Raw genomic sequence first — 16,818 nt, 5'->3', positions numbered from 1 at the left:
ATCCTTCAGTAGAATGTAAGCTTCCTGAGGGCAGGAGCAGTTTCATTTTTGTCTTCATATTCCCAGTGCCCAGAAGAGCAGGTACTCTAAACAATGTTTGCTCAATTGTTGAATTAAAGAATTCTCTCCGCAGGACTGGGTATGCTCTTCCCATATTCCCTGTTCTCTTCCTTCTCCTGGATCACCCAGTCATCCAAATTTGGGATAGTTCTTGCCTGCCCCCTCTTCTGCCTCCCCACCTCCCCTGGCCCAGCATAGTTTCCACTCTGCCTGGCACAACCCTACCCATCCTTCAAGGGCCATCATAAAATACCAGATTCTCCATGATGCCTTCCCCTGACTGTTCCAGATGTCATACAAAGTATGCATTATAATTTCTGTCAGACAGCTTATCATGTCATCATGGATGAGTTTTATTTGATGAGCTGTGAGACTGAACTACTTAAGGACTGTGTTATTCATTTTCTCTGCATCCCCTGGGAAGCCCAATATGATGCAACTATATCAAGAACATTTGCCAACTGAATGGTTCCTTCACAGGCCATACCATCTGTCAGGTGGCCTGGGAACTAACTAGGCTGTGTCAGGGACACTCAAGGCTTTTCTTGGCTGTTCCCTATTTTCTTTGATTAAGTTAACTACCTTTGGCAATGAGCGGAAAACCTAGATGTGAAAGATCACAGACTTTAGAAGCCAGAGCTAGAAGACACCTTGAAATATGGAATGTCAGAGCTTAGAAATCAGCTCCTTCCACCCCCTCACTTTACAGATCAGGACCCTGAAGCCCAGAGGTGGGGAAGGTAAGTTGCCCAAAGTCACAAAGCTAGTTAGCAGAAGTGTTGGGCAAGAACCAAGGTCACCTGACTCAGTGAACCATAATGTTCTTCCTGCAGTATTGTGAAAAGACTTCTAGATATGGAGGCAGAAGATGGGGCATCAGATGCCAGGTCTGCCCCAAGTGTTGGCCATGTGACACTGGGTAGGCCTCCATCCCCTCCTCTGTGAAATAAGGTTGGACCAGGTGACCTCTCATTTCAGGTCCCTTTCTGCCCTGTGTCCAATGATCCCCTCCTCCATTCTATTCCCTTATCACCAAACCCTTCTCAGCTGTTTCAGAACCATTCAATAATTCCTTTTCTTCTCAGTCTCTTGAAGATGCAGTCTTAGCATTTTGGATCTTCCAGGGACCGCAGTGGTCACCTAGCCCAAACCATCCCTGAAAAACAATTCTCTCTTCACCATATCTGACTACTGATCATCTAGCCTTTGTTTGAAGTTTTCACAGAAGGGCATCTCTGTTTCCAAGCCAGCCCACTCTGTTTTGGTGCAGTGCTAATCCGTACAGGTGTTTGATGACATCCAGCCTAAATCAGTCTCATCAGTTTCCCCCACTGCTCCTTGTTCTCCTCTTGGGAGCCAAGCAGAACAAACCTGATGCCCTTTCTATGGGATACTCTTTAAATACATGAAGACAGATAGAGGTCTCCTTTAAGGCGTCTCTGTTCTAGGTTCCTCTAACCAGTCCTCATATAGCAGGAACTCAAGACTTTTCACCATGCTTGCTTCCCTCTCCTAAATGTTCCCCGACTTCTCAACGTGCTTCCTAAATTTTGGGGCCCCAGACTCATCGCAAAACTCTGGGGCTATGTGATCTTGTCTCCCAGACCTGATGCCTCTTGAGGCCACTAGGTGGCACCATAGTGCAGAGTTCTGGAACAGCTCAATTTCAGCTTCAGACACTAGCTGCTTAAATGACTTACAGTCATTTAACCTCTCTCTGCCACAGTTTCCTCATCTGTGAAATGGGGATAATAATAGATTAATGCTATAATGCTATAATCTCCCAGGGTTGTTGTGAGCATCAAATAAGATAACATGTAAAGTGCTTTGACGTTTGATGCTCTGCTCTAAAGTCCTTCCTTTCGGGCTAGCTCTAACATACCTTATTCTAAGATGACTCCCAGTCCTGGCATTTTTTTCTCTAAGGAGTCCTCCTAGGTCTGAAATTCTGTTCTAAAGTCCTTTCTAGGTCTAACATACCCTATTCTTAAGCTCCTTCCAGCCCTGACATTCTCCATTCTAAGAGCCCTCTCACATCTGACATTTGTTCTTAGATGCTCTATTCTAAAGTTCTTATTTCTTTTATTGCTCTACCATACCCTATTCTGAGATCACTTCCAATCCGGGTATTTTCTGTTCTAAGGGTCCTTCTAGGTCTAATATTCTTTGTCCTAAGATCCCTCCTATTTCTGACTGATACAGAGCAAAATGAGAGAAACCAAGAGAAAGATTTATAGTCTATTATCAGATTGTACAAATGAACAATTTTGAAAGAATTGAGAACTCTGGTAGCACAGTAATTAGTTATCATTCCTGAGGACCAATCACAAAGAGTGCTACCCCATTCTCAATAGAGAGGTGATGGGCATAAGATGGAGAATGAGACATACATTTTTGGACATGGCTAATATTGCTTAACTATGCTTATTTGTTAAAATAATCTTGTTTTTCTTTTTCTCCAGTGGTTAGGATAAAAAATAAATATTAAAAGTTGAAAAAATTATAAAAATGAAATTTGATTAAGACTAAGATGAAAGTTAGATTAGATAATCTCTAAGGTCCTTTTCAAAGCTAAGTATGTGATCTATTGATGATCTACCTAAGTCTGCTCTCAGTTATGTGAGTTATGGCCTCTATTGGATTCTAGGTATAATTCTGACCTGTAGGAAAGGCATGTTTTCATAGGATCATATATTTAGAGCTTTAAAGGACCCCTGAGTCCAACCCTCTCATTTTAAAAGTGAGGAAACTGAGGCAAAGAGAAGTCAGTGATGTGCCCAAAGTCCCACTGATAACAAGTTGCAGAGCTGAGGTTCAAACTCAGGGCTTTTGATGACCAGCTCTCTTTCCACTATATCAATACTATCTCTGTCCCCCTTTCCAAAAAGGGCTGGTGAAATGTCCTTTTATTTTGTAGATTTTTGTCCACAGAATAACCAGAGGTCTTGGAGATATAGATGTTCTTCAAGTCAAATAAAGCAAACTCTGCCTCAATGTCTGGATAAATTTCCTACAATATTGGAAGTTGGGAAAAAAGCACTTGAAGACATGTCTTCAAGCGGAGGCAGGATGGGCACTTGGCAAGGATGTTGTAGATGGGATTCATGCCTGGGCTCAGGGCTGGACTAGGTGACTTTGGAGGTCTCATAGGTGTCTTCATTTCTTGGATTCTGAAGACTACCCTTAAAAGCCTGCAGTCCTTCAATTCTCCACTAGGTGTCAGCACTGGCCTCCCTGTTCATGCCCAGTCTTACACAAAAGTCATAAGGGAAATCCATTCACACTCAACAGAGGATGTTTTCCCATTAAAGAATCATTTGTGGGGTTTTATGAAGCTAGTGGAGGAGCCCATCTGGGCCCAAAGTGGTCAATTAACTCTGAGAAGTTTCAAGGCTGACATTTTTCTTTCACTTGCTATTTAACTAGACTGGTTATGGAACAGGAGGCGGTAACTAATTGATTTCTCCTTCATTTGGCTTATTTACATACCAGCTCCTATCTAGTGAGAAGAACATGGGACTAGGAGACAGGAACTCTGGGTTCAAGTCCTACCTCCACAACCAAGTCAGGAAGGAAGACTTTATTTCTCTGGGTTCCTGGGAGCCAGAACTCAGGGAAAACAGATATTTGGGTAATATTTACATCAGTGCTATTGATGAGGACTTGGACAGGGCAAACAGGGTAATGAAAGGTATGTTCAACCCACTCAAGAGAACAATATTGTCCATTCCTTTAGCAACATCCACTAAAATGTAGAAATATAAATATACTAATTATAGGCCACCCATAAGTCTCCATTGAAGCAGCTTTCTTAAGAATCTCTATTTGAAAATATGTAAATTTCATAGAATAATGGGGTTGGAAATATCTCAGTGGTCAACTTATCCAACCCATAACAGAAAAAGAATTCCTCTACATCATAAATGACAAGTGGTCATTCAGCCTCTTTCAGAATATCTACAAAGAAGAGGAAACCATTGCTTCATGATATGGCCCTCTCTCTACTTTGAGATAACTCTATTCATTATGGAATGTTTCCTTTCATTGAGCTTAAATTCTTCTTTGTGACTTTCACCATTGTTTTTAGTTTTGTCTTCTGGGCCCCAACTGAATTAATCGAACTCTTCTCCTGACACGCCTTCACCTCCTTGAAGATAGCTCTCATGTTTCTCTACCTCTCCTCATCCCCAAAATCTAGGCTGCAGTAATCCTTTTGAATCCTGACTCTATCATCCAGTGTGGTACTTATTCCTCCCAGCTTTGTTCCACCTGACAATTTGAAAAGCAAGCCATCCTGTGCCTTTACCTAATCATTGATTAAGATGACAAGGTCAAGCATAGATCCCCACAGCACAACATGAGAGACCTCCTTCCAAGGTGACCCTGGACCAACAATGACTGCTCCTTGGGTCCAGCCATTCAAATGAGCTCTACATACAACATACTGTCTAGCATCTAGAGGCCACTAGGTGGTACAATACATAGAGCGCTGTCTATAAAGTCAGGAAGACTTGAATTCAAATCCTGCCTTAGACAATTCCTGGGCAAGTCACTTAACAACTCTCATCCTCAGCATCCTCTTCTGTAAAATGTAGATGATAACAGTGTCTATATCACAGGACTGTTGAGCAAAACACTTTGTAATCCTTAAAGCACTATATGTTATTTTGTCAGTTGGAAGGAAGCATGGCATAGTGAATAAATTTAACGAATGAAAATGATTTATTAAGCACTTACTGTGAATATAGTGGAAAGAGGATTGGACTTGGAATCAGAAAGCCCTTGGTTTGAATTCTGCCTTAAATACTTACTAGTTGTGTGACACTGGGCAAGTCATTTAAACTCTATAAACCTCGGGTTTCTCATCTGTCAAATGGGGATAATAATGGCACTTCTTCCCAAGGGTGTCATGATGCTCAAATAGATAATGAATGAGATAATGAATGTAAAGTACTCTTTAAACCTTAAGGTGCTCTATAAATGCCAGTTATGGTAATGATGATTAAATGTTATTATTAGTATTATTATTAGCCTCCAGTCTAGTGATGGCTTCATTTCCTGAACCTCCTGCTGTACTTCTGCTGAACCCAGCCATTGTTGAAAGAGCAATGCCTCAGCTATGTGGCAGCCTTGCTGATTGTGTAGAGCTGCAGGAATGGTTAGCAGGACTTTTAAATGTGACCCGGGGTCACTCAAAAGGGATTGGCTTTTGTCACCCACACGAGTAAAACCGAGTCAGGAAGGGATACAGTGATGTGTGGCTGGGGAGGACAGCCCATTGAGCTGGTCCATTAACTCAGACATCTGGGCCAGATGATACAGAAGGACAATGAGCTAGGCGTAGATTCAAGTGGGAAGAGGGGAGGGGGATGGATTGAATCTGGGACATGGCATAGGATTCTCAACCCTCCGGAGTTATTGTCGGCCACCTAAGCTTCCATTTTTGGTACCAGTATTCTCCTGGTGATGTGACATGCCTTTCTTTGCATCCCCAGAGCTCAGCACCATCCCTGGCACACAGCACAGACTTCATAAATATTTGTTGACTAACTGTGACTCATGGAACCATGTGACCTCTAAGACTTCCCAAGGTTCACAGACGAACCTAAGGGCAATAGAAAGAGGCATAGGGTGCCTAAATCAGCTGCTGCATATTACCGGGGGTGACTTGTAAGAAACGGCATATATGGAACCATGAATGGGGCAAAAGAAATTGGACTGGTCATGTGTCCAAGGCTGAGAGAGAATGGCCGGGCATCCTGAGTGCTTCTCCTTTATCTGAAAAGTCAGAGAAAGGCCTTCAGCATTGGTGGTGCATCCTCTAGGGAGGATTTAGGGAAAGCTCCGGGGAGGCAGAGGGGTCAGGGTTGGTGTCAGGAAGACCTGGGTCTGATGCATCCTTGCAGGGTAGACATGTGCAAGCCACTTAATCTCTAAGCCTCAGCAGCTCTCCAAGGGTTTGAATTACAGAAGAGCTGAGGATTTGCATTGGTGGAAGAAATTTCCACATTTGGAGGACCCCTTCAAAGAGGAAATCGCAAGTCTGGAGCATCCCCTCCCCCCAAAATGAGAAAGACCGGGGCAGGGGAAGTGAGAGAGCCTGGTGCAGGCTTCTTTCCTAGTTTTCTCTTTTCCAGTCCAGAAACACCTAGGGATTTAGATATTTATATCTACCAAGCCTATGAGAGATACCAAAATGCTGATAGAGCCCCCATGGAGATACCATGTCAACCAGGACCCCTGACCTCTCTGGTCGGATACATAGGCATGAGTCACTCGCCTCGCCTGGCCTTTCATTCCCTTTCCTGCCATCCCTCCATGTGGACTGTGCTCCAAAGATCTGCTCTCAGATGGCCCTCCTTCCTCACCCTCACTGCCCCTTGCTTCTCCCCTTCAGGATCCAAGACTTGCACCATACATCCTCAATAAGGAATCCAAAGTCCTCTCTCAGCAAAAAGAAAGGGAGCAATGAGAGGGGCCAGCAATGAACTGAGGCCTCCTGAACCCAGATCAGAACAAAACCCTGGTTACAAAGAGAGAAGGAACATGTCTGGCAGAAATAAGAAACAATGCTCCTTCTCCCTGGTGGTCCAGCTTTCTCCCCATGAACCAAAAGGAGGCTTCATCTTAGACCTTCTTAGACCTTAGACCTCAAAAGGGTGCAGCCTTTTGATTGAGTCCAAGTTTTACAGAACAAATCCTTTTATTAAGAGGATTTGTTCTCTGAAGTTTGGATTCAGTCAAAGGGCTGCACTTGAGGACCTAGAGGGCCACATGTGGCCTCAAGAATGGAAGTTCCCCACCCCAGGACTAGACCACCTCTGAGGTCCTCTCCACGATTCCATGGAAAGCTCCTTCTGATTATCAGAGAACCACCCACCTCCCAGTGAACTTCTGGGTGAGCCCTGCTCGCTGCTCAGAGGAGACAAGAAAAGAGAAGGTTAGAATAGATGCTTCTCTCTTCCCTCCTTCAGTCAATGCCCTTTCTAGGTTGTTGATTCCTTCTGAAGAAAACAGAAGTCTAGAAGTACATTATTCTAAGGATCAGATTTGATGGAAGTTTAGAAATTTATAGACCATAACCAAGTCATAGACTCATAAAGGGCATCTATTCCAGACTCTTTGCTAAAAGAAAGATGAATAGGCTTGGGGGCAGATAGATGGTCCAAGGAAGAGCAGAGGCTTGGAATCAGCATGACTCAAAGACAAGGTCAAATCTCACCTCAGACACTTCTTAGTCAGGCATTTTTATTGGATGTCCCCCACGCCTGCAATGTCCTCTCTCCTCATCTCCATCTTTTGGCTTCTCTGGCTTCCTTCAAGTCCCAGCTAAAATTTCACCTTTCTACAAGAAGCCTTCCCCACCCTCCTTAATTCTAGTGCCTTCTCACTGGTGAGTATTTCTAATTTATTTTGTTTTTGGGGTTTATTTTTTGGTTGTGAGGTTTTTTAAATTAATTTATTTTTAGTTTTCAACATTCACTTTCATAAGCTTTTGAGTTTTAAATTTTCTCCCCCTCCTTCCCTCCCCAAGATGGCATGCAATCTGATATAGGCTCTCTCTATATATATATGTTCCTATTAAACATATTTTCACATTATTCATGTTGTAAAGAAGAATTAGAACCAATAGGAGGAACCACAAGAAAGAAGAAATAAAACAAAACAGAAGAGAAAAAATAAAGAGCAAATAGTATGCTTTGATCTCCATTCCAACTCCATAGTTCTTTCTCTGGATGTGGATGGCATTTTCCATCATGAGACTTTCGGAAATGTCTTAGATCCTTGCATTGCTGAGAAGAGCTAAGTCTATCAAAGTTAGTTATCACACAACATGGCTGGTACTGTATACAGTGTTCTCATGGTTCTGCTCACTTCACTCAGCATCAGTCCATACAAGTGTTTCCAGGTTTTTCTGAAGTCTGCCTGCTCAACATTTCTTATAACATAATAGTATTCAATCACATTCATATACCACAACTTGTCCAGCCATTCCCCAATTGATGGGCATCCCCTCAATTTCCAATTCTTTACCACCACAGAAGGAGCTGCTATAAATATTTTTGTATATGTGGGTCCTTTTCCCATTTGTATTGTATCTCTTTGGGATACAGCCCTAAAAGTGGTATCTAATTTATTTTGTAAATAGCTAGTTGGTACACAGTCATCTGCCTTTGCATGCCTTTGCATTTCCAGTCCTTAGAATACTGTCTGGCTCATAGTAGGCACTTAAATATTTATTGACTGACTGATTTGCTAAAATATTTTTTTACTAATGGACTAAAACATCATATAAATGCTAGCTATTAGAAAAGACCTAAAGATCATTAAATGAGATTCTTCATTCTATAAATGGAAGAAACTGAGGTCCAGAGAGGGTTAGCAAATTTGTCCAAGTTCCTACAAATAGTAAGTATTAGAAATAGAGATTTGGACCCAAGATTTATTTATTTGGGGTATTAAAAGCCATTAACATTTAACTGATAGCATTTTCTTTCTCCCATGCCCCAACAACGAAATCAGCAAAACTCACAGAATTTTGAAGAGAACATAACCACCCAAAGTATTTCTTTAGGGAAGAAAATAGTGGAGAATTTGTCTATTCACAAGAATCTCTAGAACATTTCTTCATTGATTAGAGAAAGCATCCTGAGGTGGAACCTTCACGAATACCAGTTATTTGGGGAAACACGGATGAGTTTGCAATAAAAGGGAGTTTGGTTTTCCCAGCATCTATCCACTGAAAAATTTCCATCCACTGCTTTTGCCCCTCACTCACTAAGTGAAGGCCCCTTTTTTTCAGGTGATGGCCATTTCCATGAAAACAGCGTATCAGGGGCTGGATGTAACCATATTTTGTATTTTCCAACATCTTCATTTTTGCAGAGATCTCAGACTATTTGGTGATCAATAGGCTTAAGATACTTACGATGTGCCAATGGAATAGTCTCTGTTGCAGCTGGCAAAAGAACCAGTCCCAGCTGCCAAAGTTCAGGGTCCTCTCCAATAAGCCAATTCATCTCACAAAAGGAAACACACCCGTGTTCCATCTACTTTTGAGTCTAAGGCTTTTAACACCCAAGGCAAGAGGGGATCTGCTGCCAGAGAATGCCATTTGGACATTTTGTGGTGGGTGTGCCCATATCCCTTAGTGCCATGGAAAGAAGACTGAATTTATAAAATCCTAGCTTTTATAATCTGGGATCTTAGATTCAAAATATCTCAATGTGTATTTTAAAGTTGAAAAGGACTTTGGAGATGACTTGGTCCAACCTGATCTGAGCCCCTACTCCCATTTCCTGTACCCTTTTATCAGTTGTATGACCCTGGACAATCCACTACATCTCTGTGACCCTCAGTTTCTGCTTCCACAAAATGGGCTTGATAATAATAGTACCTATATCACAGGGGTCTTATAATGATTGAATAAATTAATGTATTCAAAGTGCTCTAGAAACTCTAAAGTCTTAATAATAAATGGGAGCATGTAAAAGAAAGTGAAGTAAATACCTATACCCTTTGACCCTAAGATTTCACTGATAGGTATATACCTCTAGGCAGCTAGGTGGCATGGTGAGTGGAGTACTGAGCATGGAGTCAGAATACCTGATGTCAACACTGGCCTCAGACATCTACTAGCTGTGTGCCCCTAGTGAGTCATTTAACCTCTGTCTGCCTCAGTTTCCTCAACTATAAAATGGGATTAATAATAGCACCTACCTTCCTAGAATTGTTGTGAGGATCAAATAGGATAATATTTGTAAAGCACCTAGCACAGTGCCTGGCACATAGTAGGTGCTTAATAACTGCTTATTTCCCTCTTTCCTTCCACAAGGAGGTGACAGAAGAGAAAATTTTATCCACAAATATGCCAAAATATTTATAGCAGCCCTTTTTGTAGTCAAAAAGAACTGGAAATAACAGGCATGCCTGTTGATGTTTAAACAAGTTGTGGTAAATGACTGTAATAGAGTATTACTGTGCTGTACGAAATGGTGAATATGCTAAATGCAGAAAAGCACAGGAAGACATAATGATGCAAAGTGAAGGAAGTAGCACCACACAAGCAATAGATATAATGACTGCAGCCATGGGAATGGAAAGAGCATAGCAAGTCAATTGAAAAGACATGTGGCAAAATTATAACGACCAAGCTTGGGCCCAAGCAGGAGATATGAGAAGGCACCTCTTCTTGTATCCTTGCAGGAGTGTGGAACATCACGTGTAATGTCAGAATTTGTCAATCTATTGGTATGATTTTCATCGCCTTTTTTTCCCCTTGTCATAATGAATTGATCTTGGGGAGGGTGGGCATTGGAAAAGATAGATGATTTAAAAAACACTAATAAAATTTTATTTGCAAAAATTTTAAAATTATAGTTAGGAATTCATTATTATTATTGTTAGTACCTTTCCCCCACCCTGGACAACTCCTCCCCCTGCCTCCCCTCCCTCCCAGGGATGTCTTTGTAGGCATCCTCTCTCAATCACCTGCTCTCCCAGATCTCTGGGCCTGAGTGGGGCCCAGACCTCACCTCTCTGCCAGTCCTCGCTTGGTCAATCCTGAGATGACAATTGGATCGAAAGGCTCCTCAGTCCCTGAGATAGTTATACCCAGTGGGCCCCCGTACCTCTTCAACTCCACTGTGTAAATGATGGCTCCTGTTGTTTCCTGTTCATCTGAAATGAGAAGAGGGAGGCTGAGCTCTAGAGACATGGACTCATGGGGAGGAGGCATTGAGGGAGTGGAGAGGGGAGGGTGGGGGAAGGGAGCCAGTCAGCTTTGGGAGCAGAAATTGCAGGCATGCAATAAAGGATGATCTTGAAAGAGAGCATCTGTACTCTCCTACATTGTGGGAGAAGGGAAGATACCTCGGCTCTGGGATTGGGGGTGACAGAGTGGCTGCACTGGCTGCTGAAGGCTTTTGAAGTAGAGTGTTTCTTTGGCTTATCAGCCGCTATAAAATAGCTCTAGACCCACAGGACCTGGGTTCAAATCCCATCAATGATACGTCTTGTGGGACCTTGGGAAAGTCGTTTAACATTTTTGGGTCTCAGCTTCCTTATCTATAAAATGAGGGGGTTGAACTTAATGGCTTATGGGGTTCCTTCCAAGTCTATGATGCCAGATAAATTCAGCTGATAGCCAGAATGTACTGTGTTTAGTTGAAAAATAGAAAGTAAAAGTTCTAATTAATTCATTGAGTTAAATTGAATCAATTCATGAAAAAAGAAAGAAAAGATATTTTTCCACAATTTTTGAGTAATTTTTGTCTTTGTATCTTAGGTGCCTAGTATAGTATATGGCACATAGTAGGTACTTAATAATGCTTCCTGGTTGATTGATCAATAGACGCCCCAAGTTTTTTCCTGTTGGCCCACACTCTGGCGATCATCCTCATCTCCCCCCATTGCAACTTTGGACTCGGCTCCTGGGTCACCTGACTCTGATGACCACCCCCTGCTACTCCCTGAATACCATCCCTCCTCCATTAGAGCATAAGCCCTATACCAAGGGTGGTGGTTGTCTCACTTGCTTTTACTTGTATCCCTGGCACTTAACACTGTGCCTGGCCCACAGTATTCACTTAATATAATGCTTCATCTATTTGGAAATCTATCTGTTCTGATTCAATGATGCTGTAGCTTTAGCTCTTTTGAACCCCTCCAAGCTCAGAGCCCTCCACATGGTCAACCACAGACCGAGGGAGCGGCAAGGCAGAAATGACACCACAGGCACGCAAGCTGAGACCAAACCCAGACCCCTCTGGGCTTCAAACACAGCGATTTTTCCTTCAGAGAGCAGGAGGAAATGCCTCACTTCTGGTGTGTGTGTGTGTGTGTGTGTGTGTGTGTGTGTGTGTGTGTGTGTGTATGTGCATGTGCACGTGTGTGATGTGTGCATGTGTGTGTGCATGTGTCTATGTGTGAGTCATGATCATGGAGGGTGGGGAGCATTAAATCTACCCAGGCACAACCCAGCTGACAAACCAAGACACCAGTCCAATCTGGTGGTGCATCTGCTCCTGGGATCAGGGCCAGGGGCTGGAGTGCCTTGGGGAACAGCTCCGTACCTGAGTTGTCTTCATCCTTCCTAATCTTCAGTTTCACCAGGTCCTCACACTGCCTCAGAATCTGCACAGCGTCCTCCATGGAGCAGTTGTCCAGTCGGATGTTGTCAATGGCAAGCAGTTTGTCCCCTGGCTCTAGGGTGCCCGTCCTAGGGGGAAGGAAGGGAAGACATGGAGGGAGCAGGCACACGGAGGCTGCTCACCCTTCCTCCTGTCCTCACAGCCCCAGGACACTAACCTGTGTGCCACGCTCCCCTTCTTGATGTCAGAGATAATCAAGGGCTCTCCAGGCTTCCTGCTTGCAGCTGGGGGGAGGTGCAAGGGAGAGAGGAAAATAGGGTGGATCAGGCTCCTTCAGTCTGCTGTTGGAAAATCCAAAGCCGCAGGAAGAAAGGCCATTGAAAAGGGAAGAGTAAGGGAAAGCATCCCTGGCCAGGATGGCTCTGGTGATCTGCTCTCTTCTACGGTTTCCTGACCATTCATTCTACCAGGGCTGACCTTAATGTTCGCCGTCGCGGTGTGATTTTTGAGGGCACTAGAAAGGCTTTCCTGCTGCCCACATTTTCTCCCATCTCCTGCCTGGTGACTGAAATTCTAACATTAAAACTTTTTGTTTTAATTTTTTACTGTGAACTTAACAATAATCAACAGGCACAGACATTTTAATATATACCAAAAAGCAAGCAAGATGAATGTCTAAGAAAATCTCCAACAGGCCTAGTTGCAGAAAGAAAAGCTGAAAGACCCAATGGCTATAAATAAAGGTTTTCAGTGACAACTCCAGAAATCATATTTAATAACAAAAGGAGATGATAAAAACAGCTTTGACTATCTCATTTCACTTAGAAAAGGAGATGGATACACCCATACTGGAATTCCAAAAAGTCCTTTATATATATATATATGTATATAAAACCATCATCACGGTGGATAGAGCACCAGCCCTGGAGTTAGGAGGACCCACGTTCAAATCCGGCCTCAGACACATAACACTTACTTGCTGTGTGACCCTGGGCAAGTCACTTAACCATAGGGAAGCAAACCCTACGGAGACACAGCCTAGCCACTGCTTCTGCGGGTGCTACAATCACAACTACTAAAGACCCAGAAAAGAAAGCTCTTGTCACTAACGTCCTTGGCACTGTCCAGTGGCTCAACATCAGAAACTGATCAGTAGAAGTGACAATAAAGAAGAGGCATTAACATCTGCTTTGCCGCTGCCCCCTAGAGACTACTGGACTTTTCCATTTCATTTGCAGCTGAAACCTTCCCCAAAAACCCATCATTAATGGATGCATTCTTGTATGGCATTTGACCAAAAGTGGAAGAACATTTCAAGACCTGCATTCAACAGTATACACTTTACCACAGTAAAAACCATAGGAGGAAAGGTAAAGCTATTACGGAATCTTCCCAAACACAGGTGTCAAACACCACCATGGTAAAAGCACCTTGAGAGAGCTTTTGACTAACTACAGAAGGGCCCAACAGCAGAAGGGCTCTTAACCCTTTTTGGTGCTATGGACCCCTTGGGTAGCCTGGTGAAGCCTCTGGACGCCTCAGAATACTATTTTCAAATGTATACAGCAAAATACATAGGATTACAAAGGAAACCAATCATAAGATAGATAGATAGATAGAGAGAGAGAGAGAGAGAGAGAGAGAGAGAGAGAGAGACAGATAGATAGACAGATATGTGTGTGAAGTGTGTATATATGTACACATATTATATATATAAATACATGTGATATGTGTACACACATATACACACACATATACACACAGAGGCAAGTCCATGTATCCAAGGTTAAGAACCCCTATGTTAGAAGGCACCTCATTGGCTCAATGGACAGAGCTTAGAGTCAGAAAGATCTAAGTTTAAAAAAAAACTTGCTTCAGACACTTATTAGCTGTGTGACCCTGGGTACTTAACCTCTCTGTGGTTCAGTTTCCTAATCTATAAATGGGATAAAAATAGCACGCATACTTCTACAGAGTTGTTGTGAGGATTATATGAGATAAAATATGTAAAGCACATGGTAAATCTTAAAATGCTCTATTAATGCTATTAGCTATAATTATAATAGGATAGAATAAAATATTACATCATATCTCAGATTATATCATGTCATATCATATGCCATACCATACCACACCATTCCACACAATACATTATTATTGTTATTGTTATTATTATCACAAGATATCAACATCTTGGTGGTCCATGTAGCAGAAATTGAATAAAGGAATCTGGAAAAGAAAAGCCTATCACAAATTCCTATCACAAATCAGATTCCCCTAATCAGTGACTGAAAGCAAAAGTCAAAAAGGACCACGTGATTTATAGAAATAGAAAGAGATAAAGTAACACAAAGAACAGCATAAGCAATTGAACATCCTTCACAACTTGACTCCAGAGGCTTGAGAGGCAAAGGTGAGAAAGAACTGTCCAAGAAGGAAGATGTGGGAAATTTCTGGTCATCTCTATGGTTGAATGAATGAAGGAATGAAGTGTTATTCAAGTGTTTACTGTGTGCAGAGCACTATGACAAGCTCTGGGAACATGAAGACAAAAGTCAGACAGTCCCTGCTCTCCAGGACTTCCGATTCTAATGGTGGACACAAAACACAGGGAAGGTTTCAGCTGCAAATGAAATGGAAAAGTCCAGCAGTCCCTAGGGGGCAGCGGCAAAGCAGATGTTAATGCCTCTTCTTTATTGTCACTTCTACTGATCAGTTTCTGATGTTGAGCCACTGGACAGTGCCAAGGACGTTAGTGACAAGAGCTTTCTTTTCTGGGTCTTTAGTAGTTGTGATTGTAGCACCCGCAGAAGCAGTGGCTAGGCTGTGTCTCCGTAGGGTTTGCTTCCCAGACTGATGGCTGAGGGCACTGGACTATAAGCATTTCTATTCCCAAGGTTCTTGGGGTCAGGATCCTGGGTTGTCTCCATTAGGGTTGAAATAAATATAATACAATAAACAATACAACAAAGATGAAATGGCCAACAGAATATGAGGATACTGTCAATATAATGAGAGAGAACAGCTGCACATCAAGAAAGGTAACCAGAACTCCAGCTTCTCTGAAAAAAAAAATACAATAAGACAGGGCGGGATAAGAGGGATAATTTTTTTGCCTAGATGCTTCACAGTAGTATATCAATTACTAGCAAAGTACTTTCCCAGCTTCCTCTCAGTTACACACAAAGTCTGAACATATCTATTGCCAAAAGATGAGAACACCAGTGACCTCTCCAAACAGAAGCCGTATGCATGCTTTTACACTTCGTGCACAGCATCTACACCATGTATCATTAAAATAATTTATAAGCACTTACAAGAAAACAATTTATTCTCTGAGGAACCAAAAAGAGCATGCCAAAAAATCCCAGGCAGACGAAGAACAATTTATCAATTTGGTAGTTATTGAATAAGCTGCCCCCAAAATGCCATGATGGTTACACTGCCTTTGCCGATTACCTCCAAGTCTTTGACTCAGTTCGGCACTCATGGCTTATTCATGCACTACTGAAATGGAAAACCGCTCTCTTCTGAAAACACAATGATGTCAAGAACAATCGGTAACTAAGGCGTTTTTCATGGCCATAGTTCAATCCATTGCGATTCTGCTTAGGCTTAAAGCCATTATTATCTCTACAAAACAGAACTAAGTATGGTTTCCAAAACACTGCACAAATCACTTGATGTCCATGGATGATGTACAGAAAAACACCTTAAACAGTTCTTTCACCTTATGGAAACTTTCTCTAGTGATAACAACATGCCATTTGAACTTGGTAAATGTAAACTTATTAAAGTATGAGGACTTAAGGCTTTGACTTAAGGTTTTGAACTTGAATCCAGAGGTTATGCTGAGTCAATGAATGAAGGTGATATCTAAAAATACCTTGGTCTCTTCCGATCAAGGCACAATGAACATAATGATATCAAATTGAAGGTTGTGGCTGAATATACTAAGAGATATTGACATTCTGAAGTAAAAACTAAAACAGGTTTAAGTCAATTAACATATATGTAATACTAGTCTTTATGTACAACTCCAGAAGTGTACAAAAGACCCTAACAGGTTTATAAAGTATCCTTGCCAAAACTAGTGCAATATTAATGAAACATAAGACTATAAAAAAGCAGTTATAGAAAGAGGAACACTTTCTCTCCAAAAAGGAGGAAGAGGATTCATAATCATTCTTAGACTGTGAGATAAGCAAGTCAAAAACCTGTAAAAATATTTTTGGAACAAATAGATATCACTTCACCAGGCAACATTAAAAGCAATAAAAGGTCTATACCATTGGATTTGTTGACTATGAACAAAAAGTGGTTTCCCTTTATATGGAGCTTATGAAATTGTCAAGTTCTATGAATGGGATCAAAAGTCCCTCCAAGGGCAACATCTGCACAAACTTGACCAATAAGTTGGCAGAGAAACATCAAATGGCTGAAGCATGCAGCTTTGTCTGTGGAAACAGAGAGGGAATATTTGTGATGGCAAGTCAGAACCTGGTCACTGTCCATTGAAAGTACGGAAGAATTATCCTTTAAAAACCTAGACTCAGTGATCAATGTTACTTATGCTAGGAAATGGAAGAATTTGTGCAACAAAACACTATAGACTACAAAAATTTAGCAGCTATCAAAAGCCTAGCAAATGGGGCAGCTAGGTGAT

At 42.0% G+C, this 16,818-nt stretch overlaps 1 protein-coding gene across 1 annotated transcript in view; it reads right to left on the bottom strand.

The window, feature by feature from the left end:
- Nucleotides 1–16,818, bottom strand: part of GRIP2 (glutamate receptor interacting protein 2) — a 169,601-nt gene that overhangs the window by 36,620 nt on the left and 116,163 nt on the right. Inside the window, exons 15-17 of the mRNA XM_078151683.1 lie at nucleotides 12,370–12,436; nucleotides 12,135–12,280; nucleotides 10,596–10,740 (exon numbers count right to left, since the gene is read on the bottom strand). Coding sequence (XP_078007809.1) covers nucleotides 10,596–10,740; nucleotides 12,135–12,280; nucleotides 12,370–12,436 — 358 coding nt within the window. The remainder of the gene's footprint in view (nucleotides 1–10,595; nucleotides 10,741–12,134; nucleotides 12,281–12,369; nucleotides 12,437–16,818) is intronic.

This window comes from Phascolarctos cinereus, unplaced genomic scaffold (assembly GCF_003287225.1).
Source record: "Phascolarctos cinereus isolate Bilbo 61053 unplaced genomic scaffold, phaCin_HiC Scaffold_4;HRSCAF=312, whole genome shotgun sequence".
NCBI classification, from domain to species: Eukaryota; Metazoa; Chordata; class Mammalia; order Diprotodontia; family Phascolarctidae; genus Phascolarctos; species Phascolarctos cinereus.
Note: the sequence above shows the minus strand (reverse complement) of the source record. Positions and strands in the feature narration are given on the sequence as shown.